At 53.9% G+C, this 6,886-nt stretch overlaps 1 protein-coding gene across 3 annotated transcripts in view; it reads left to right on the plus strand.

The window, feature by feature from the left end:
• The window catches only part of Cpt1a (carnitine palmitoyltransferase 1A), a 51,059-nt gene extending 46,100 nt beyond the window's left edge, over positions 1-4,959 (plus strand). For all 3 annotated transcript variants that reach the window (XM_078045438.1, XM_078045440.1, XM_078045439.1), the window contains exons 16-19: positions 132-284; positions 1,138-1,251; positions 1,433-1,525; positions 2,846-4,959. In XM_078045438.1, coding sequence (XP_077901564.1) covers positions 132-284; positions 1,138-1,251; positions 1,433-1,525; positions 2,846-2,932 — 447 coding nt within the window. In that variant the 3' untranslated portion in view covers positions 2,933-4,959. The remainder of the gene's footprint in view (positions 1-131; positions 285-1,137; positions 1,252-1,432; positions 1,526-2,845) is intronic.
• Positions 4,960-6,886: the final 1,927 nt, after the last annotated feature.

A 6,886-nucleotide genomic window follows, 5' to 3' on the forward strand; every position in this document is an offset into this window, starting at 1 on the left:
GCCCTGGCTCAGCGCAGCAGGTGCCCACAGCTGCCCGCTGACCCCTGGAGGGAGGCGGCAGTGTTGGAAACGCAGATCCAGGTTGCTCGCCGGAGACATGGACGCCTCTCCTTGCTGCCTTTGCTGCCTAGGTGGAGCACAGGCTCAGGCTGTTCAAGGTGGCCTCCGAGAAGCACCAGCACCTGTACCGCCTGGCCATGACGGGCGCTGGCATCGACCGCCACCTCTTCTGCCTCTACGTGGTGTCCAGATACCTCGCCGTGGACTCCCCTTTCCTTAAGGAAGTAAGTCGCCCCCAGGGCAGCTCGCCTAGTGACCAGTGCAGCCTTGCACATCGGAACGGCAGATTGGGCCCAGGGTACGGCTGTCACACAAGGGACAGCCACCACAGTTCCAAAACCTTGCAACTTGCCTTGCTATCGGATTTACCTTCCTGACTTACTAGATGGGAACACCCTCAGAGCCAGATCACAGGAAAACACGTGACAGCGGGGAGCTGAGGGTCTGTCACCTTGGTCCTTAGTAGGATTTCTTTAATTGAAAATTTGTAAAGTTTATTTATTTATTTTTGCACTGGGGATTGGTGCTTGACCATGGAGCCACATCCTCAGTCCTTTTTATTTTGTCTATTTTTTTCTGGCCTTATTTGTTAAACTTTTATTTATTTTATTTTTTTCCTTTTTATGTTTTGAGACAGGATCTTACCAAGTTGCTGAGGCTCAAACTTACTATCCTCCTGCCTTGGCCTTCTGAGCCTCTGGGATTACAGACCTGCACCACTGTACCCAGCTGTAAAATTTAATTTTTTAGCAGTGGCTTGTATTTAACAACTAGCTTGAAAACCCCCTGAAGGTGAACCCTTCAGCTCTCGGGAGCTGGTACCGATCTGACAGCACTCCCCCATTCTAGATCTTTCCAAACTCTGCCACCTCTGTCTGGGCCGCTGGCTGGTGACCCCTGCCCAGTCCAGGGCCGCCCCCACCCTGCATCCTGCCTAGGCCACACCGCCTTCAGAACATAGGCCTCCAGTGTCCAGTCTGTTGGCCAGCAGAGCAGGTCTCTCCTGCCTTCCCTCGGGAGGTGTGAGGACAGGCTTTGGACGGCGTGCCCTGGACATCTCCTTGTTTCCCTCCCCAGGTCTTATCTGAGCCCTGGCGACTGTCGACCAGCCAGACCCCTCAGCAGCAGGTGGAGCTCTTTGACCTGGAGAGGAACCCAGAATACGTGTCCAGTGGAGGGGGCTTCGGGCCGGTAGGTGCAGCCCCGGGTGTCACTGATGGAAAGGGAGGGACGTGCCCGGCCTCCGCCACCCTCCAGCCCGCCTTGGTTCTGCGGCCCTGGTCCCCGATCACCTCTGCAGGAGTCCGCGGCCGTCTTGGCTGGACTGTGAGGAGGCCCTGGCTCACGCTGCTCCGTCCGCTCTGTCCTGCAGGTGGCCGACGATGGCTACGGCGTGTCCTACATCATCGTGGGAGAGAACTTCATCCACTTCCACGTCTCCTCCAAGCTCTCCAGCCCCGAGACGGTGAGTGCCGAGGGAGTGGGAGCGCGGCCCGCTTTACCACACCCCCCGACTCGGTGGCCTGTGTGTTGGGCGGGAGTTTTTGGGTGAATGGATTTCAGGTTCTCTTAACCTGTGGGGCCGAGGCCGCCTTCCTCCAGGGCCCGTCTGCTCCTCGTTCAGATTCTCCTCTCCACGTCCACACAGCCCCACAGCAAGGCCGTGTTCACTTTTTTTTTTTTTACTAAAATAAGAGGAATTTACTACTAATAAGAAAGTTTATCAGGAAACAGGAAACAGGGTGGAGGGGAGATGCTGTGACTGTTGTTGGCATGACCACAGAGTGGCATCCCTGAAGACGAATAGATTTCTGGTACAAGAAGCCGCCTTCGATCCCTGTCCCGTGGGAGAGCCCCTCCCTCGAGTCCCTCTCTGAGGTCAGCCCCTCGCAGCTGGGCCCCTGCGGCTCTGCACGTCTCCGTGGCCCTCTCTGGGTGCCCGGTGTAACTGACCATTGGGTTTTCATTGCCGTGAGACATCTGAGGCTTCCAAGAAGCTGGTATCCCTCTGTAGCTTGGGGCTGGTCATTCTCCAGAGTGGGACATTAATGTCCAGAGCGCTGCCACCAGGTGCCATCCCGGCCCAGCAGTCCCCTCTGGAGCACGGGCTTCCACTCACACCCAGCTTCTCCTGTGCTGTGGTTGGTGGCAGAGGCCGTGGCCCTGGGTCTGGCCCCTTTGCCCCCTCCTTTACTTCTTCCAGAACATATGCCTGTCTGGCTTTCAAAGCACTTTTTTGGGGGGTGTGGAACAGGGATTGAATCCAGGGGCACTTGACCACTGAGCCACATCCCCCGCCCTTTTTATTTATTATTCATTGTTTTGAGGCAGGGCCTCACCCGGCTGCATGGGACCTTGCTAAGTTGATGAGGCTGGCCTCAAACTTTCAACCCTCTTGTCTCAGCCTCCGGAGCTGCTGGGATGACAGGCGTGCACCACCTCACCTGGTTTTAAATCACATTTTTCACTGGGTTTCGTGGGTGGCGGCTGGCAGGTGGACAGTTTTTGTAGGGCAGGCCAGGTACGAGTTCACGTCCTGGAGGCCAGAGCCAAACAGGTTCCCAGGAGGCGCCCTCCAGCAAGCTGGCTGGCGGTGGAGAGGGGCACTGTGTTCTTCACGGGTGTGTGGACTCCAGGAAGCCTCAGGCTGCACCCACCGCAGCTCCAGGCCTTCCCTGGCAGAAAGGAATTTGAGAGCGTGTGGAGTCAGATCACAAACGTGAAGACTAGAAGTGCGGGGGGTTCTGCGTCTTGATGTGGTTTGCTTTCTGCTTTCAAACCCAAGGATTCCCACCGCTTTGGGAGACACCTGAAGCAAGCCATGGCAGACATCATCGCCCTGTTCAGGCTCTCGGTGAACTCCAAGAAGTAGCCCCGCGGGCCACCCTGGAGGAACGTGGACTCCTCTCCACAAACCAAACGAAGAATAGGATTAATCCTGGTCGTAGTTCAGGACGAAAATTGCTCTTAGAAAACTCAGAAATTTTCCTTCCAAAAAAGAGTTTGTTGCTTTGTTTCCCCAGCACGGTGGGTGGCACCGCGTGAAGCGTAACCCACCGTCCCCAGGTCCTGGCTTCAGGAGGGCTCCACATGTCCCCAGAGCCTGTGCCGCAGCTGGTACTTATTAAGGGACTAAGACGCCGCTGGGTGGGTGGAGGGGGAGTGGGTAGCACCTCACACACTTGAGAATGGAACCACACCCCTCGGGTGACCCAGGACCTGGTACTTAAGGCGTCCAGCGTCATCACAGCAGTTCAGACACTTGATTTGTAAAAAGGAAATGTGTGGTTCGGGTCGGCAGTGGTAACAGTTGCAGCTAACACGGTCACGCACTAACTAGAACCCACGCTTGGGGGATCGGCTTTGTCGCTGTGGGTAACTGTCCTGTCTGGGTTGCTGGTCTGTGTTTGAAGCAAGCCCCATGCAGCCTCCTTAGTGTTACTGACCTTTCAAGTCTCCAGAACCCAGTGCCTTAAAGTGGGAGGCCCTCTGGGGTGGGTGGGGATTGGGAGTCTGGGTGACTTGTGGGGATGTGGCACCTTCTTCAATATGCTAGGCGCAGAGGACCCCAGGTCAGTGCTGCAGTGTCCCCACCCCAGAGGACCAATTCCCTCTTGGGAGCAACCGTGCTGGGTTCCCCTCATGGGTGTCCTTCCTGCCATCATTAGGCAGCAGAATAACAGGGATGGATGGTCAGATGGTAGCTACAGATGAGGCCTGGTGCCAGCCTCACACATACTGCTCCCCCTGCTGGCGAGACGGTGCCACTGCAAAGGGAGCAGAACCTGGGGAGGGCAGGGCAACACTCTGTGGTCAGGACTCCTGGTCTGGGACCCCAGTGGGATTGCCTTCTCATCCCCCCTGGTCGGAGAGAAGACCCGACCTCATTTCCAAAGGAGCCGGAGGGGGCTGGAACAGCAGTCCGGGTCACTTTGACGAGAGACCAGAGTGGCCCAGTGGTGGGTGCTAGGTTCACAGCCTGACCTTCGGGTAGGAGTGCCTTCACCGGAAGCGCCTGCTTGATCCCGAAGCACTTGTGCCCTCCGTCATCCTCAGTATTGAGTGCAGATGCAAAGCATCATGGGGACATCCCGCTGCCTCTGGTCTGTCGCCACGAGTTTCGCGGTCCATTTTTTAAATTGTGTATTTATTTTTCTGACCACTTTATCCTTGCCGGGCTCCCCCTTCCTGCTTCTGCACTCCAGTGACAAAGAGCAAGGGTTGGGCAGTTGCCCAGACAGAGCACTTGCCCGACGTGCATGTCTTACTTCTGTGTGTTTTGTAATGTAGAAATCCCACCTCCATGGGCCAAAGATCCTTTCCTCTTAAAATCTAGAAGGAATGTCAACAAAAGGCAAAAACAAGAACAGTAAACTATTATAGTAAACAAAGCCCCGTACTGTGGTATTCGGTGGGTCTGGGGGAAATTGCCCCTGCCCAGGGCCGTGGAGCTCACAGCCAGCAGGCAGCAGCCACAGGAGCTCCTCCAGAGTCACCCAGGTAGTGTGCTGGTGACCACTGAGCAGTCGTTTCCATGTGTCCACACAGGAATCCGAGTGTAGACGTGTTAGCACTCAAACACACTTGGGCTTATCTCTCAGGTTTTATATGTTTCAGATGTATTTGTTGCTAATCAGTGTGCAGTTATCAATGCAATTTTATATTCCTTAAAAAGAGGAAGAGTGGGTTTTTATTGTACATGTCAAAAGGGGGAGGTGAGAGTATTATATATTTAATTTAATTTGGAACAAACTAGAGTCTTAACACAGCCATGGTTTAAATTGGTTATCCTGATCTGTCCACTGCGTGTAAATACAATGTGCTCTTGGATGTAAATCTTAGAAATGCATGGTGTGAATGTAGATGATCATTAATAAAACATTAATCCTGTCTACTACAGCACTGTCTGTGTCTTTGCTATGCCAATAGAGAGAATTATGCAGCAGGCAGTGACCTTGGTGTAGACAGGGTAGATGTCCCCAGGTTCCTGTGCTTAACTCAGGAAAGTATCTAAATGGAGCCTCTTGATTTTCACCGTATCTACTCAGACATCCGTTCCCTTGTCCGAGGCCTGACACACCGCAGGTGCTTGACAGATTCATGTTCCATGAAGGTCAGATGCGGTTTCTTTGGCAGGTCTTCTTGAGCATCTATTCTGGGTCCTGCAAATACAGCAGGGACCCCACCAGGGTCTGGCTGGCCATTCCAGCTCCTGTGAGAAGAAGGGGAGGATCCAGCCCACCATCTGAGAGGACCCCCAGGGCCGTGGCAGTGAAAGAAGGCTCAGGGAGGTTCCTAGTTAGAGTGGGTTTGGGCTTTGGACTGAATGACGAGACAGAGCCAGCTTTGGCCAGTCTGCCAGGGCCAGCAGAGCACCTAGAGACAGCATCAGGAATGGAGGTCCCAGGCTTGATTCTGACCAGCATGGTGACACACCTGGGGCTCTGTCCACCGCAGAAAGAACAAATGGCACAGACTTGTGTGTGACCTCCTGCTCCAGTTCCCCAGATGTCTTCCCCGTACTCTGATGTGTAATAGCTACCTTCTCAATCCCTGCCGTTTTGGGAGCCCGATGTGGGCTCTCGGACCTGCCCCTGAGCTCAGTTTCTAAATTCCACATGATATGATTACTGCAGCCATAAGGAACACAGTCACCCACACACGGGTAGGCACCCAGAGAGAGGACTGGACAGGCAAAGGGATTGGGCTGGGGTGCCCAAGGAAGCCTCGGCTTCATCTGTGCCATGTAAGGACTTCAGCAGGAGGGCCACGTAGTAACCAAGGGGGTGGCTGTCCTGATTCCCATCTGAAGAAGCCCTCTATGGATTCCTGCCCATAGGTAAGGAAACAGCACAGGTGCACAGGAAGCTTTTCTGCTAAATTCTGCTCCACTTTGCAGCGATATGACCAAGAAAATGATTCAAGTCCTGTGTGTTTGCAGTTAGCTGGTTGCCTGGGCTATATTTTAGGTTGTTCACATGGGAACATTCCCAACAGGGAATTTAGTTCCCAGTTGTCAGTCAATTCAAATGCCCCAAAGTAATTTTTCAGACAAAGAAGTCCTAGTTGTTTTTGAGTGCTTCAAACTTGCCAGCCCAAATTTAATAATTCTCCACTGGATAAAATTTTCTTGGGATTTTCCGAATATCTGAATGTAGAGCTAAATAGCACTCGGTGCTGTGCCTGGGCTACTCCCCTGTGACTTCTTAGAAAAGTGTTTTTAATAATGAGATAAGAAAGCTCATGTTTCTAACTTTTTTATTTTACTAAAACAGTATTTGCACATGGAAGCAGGCAAATGGTGGGTCTCCCAGCACCGACAACCAGCAGAAACACCCTCTGAACTCTGCCCGTTCCGTAGGTTGTAGCCACCACTCTAACTACGCTCTTCATGAAGCAGTGTCAATGTCTGTTACTTCTGGCTCCGGAAGGTGGACTTAGTTTACCCCCCACCCCGAACTTTGAGAGCTTAATTTTATTTGCTGCTTGTATTTCTAGGCCAATTCTCCCCGCGCCCAAGCACCAATATTGAGTTGCTGGGGAGCAAGTCCGCGCCAACAACACGAAGTGCCAGCACACGGGCAAGCCCCTGTCCCTCCGCCCTGCTGCTTGAGGTGGGGTTACGACAGCTGAGGTCAGACGTCCAGCTAGGGAGTCCCACCTCCTAGGAGGACTACAAGTTGCTCCAGACTCCTTGGGAGTCCCTTTCCCCACCAGGGCCAGGAGCGGTGGATCCCTAGAGCGCTCTTCCAGCCTCCTACCCGCGAACGCAGGGCGGTGGCCCCGCCCCTACACGGCTCCGCCCACCCGCTGGCCCCGCCCACCA

Source organism: Ictidomys tridecemlineatus, chromosome 4, assembly GCF_052094955.1.
Source record: "Ictidomys tridecemlineatus isolate mIctTri1 chromosome 4, mIctTri1.hap1, whole genome shotgun sequence".
Classification (NCBI taxonomy): Eukaryota; Metazoa; Chordata; class Mammalia; order Rodentia; family Sciuridae; genus Ictidomys; species Ictidomys tridecemlineatus.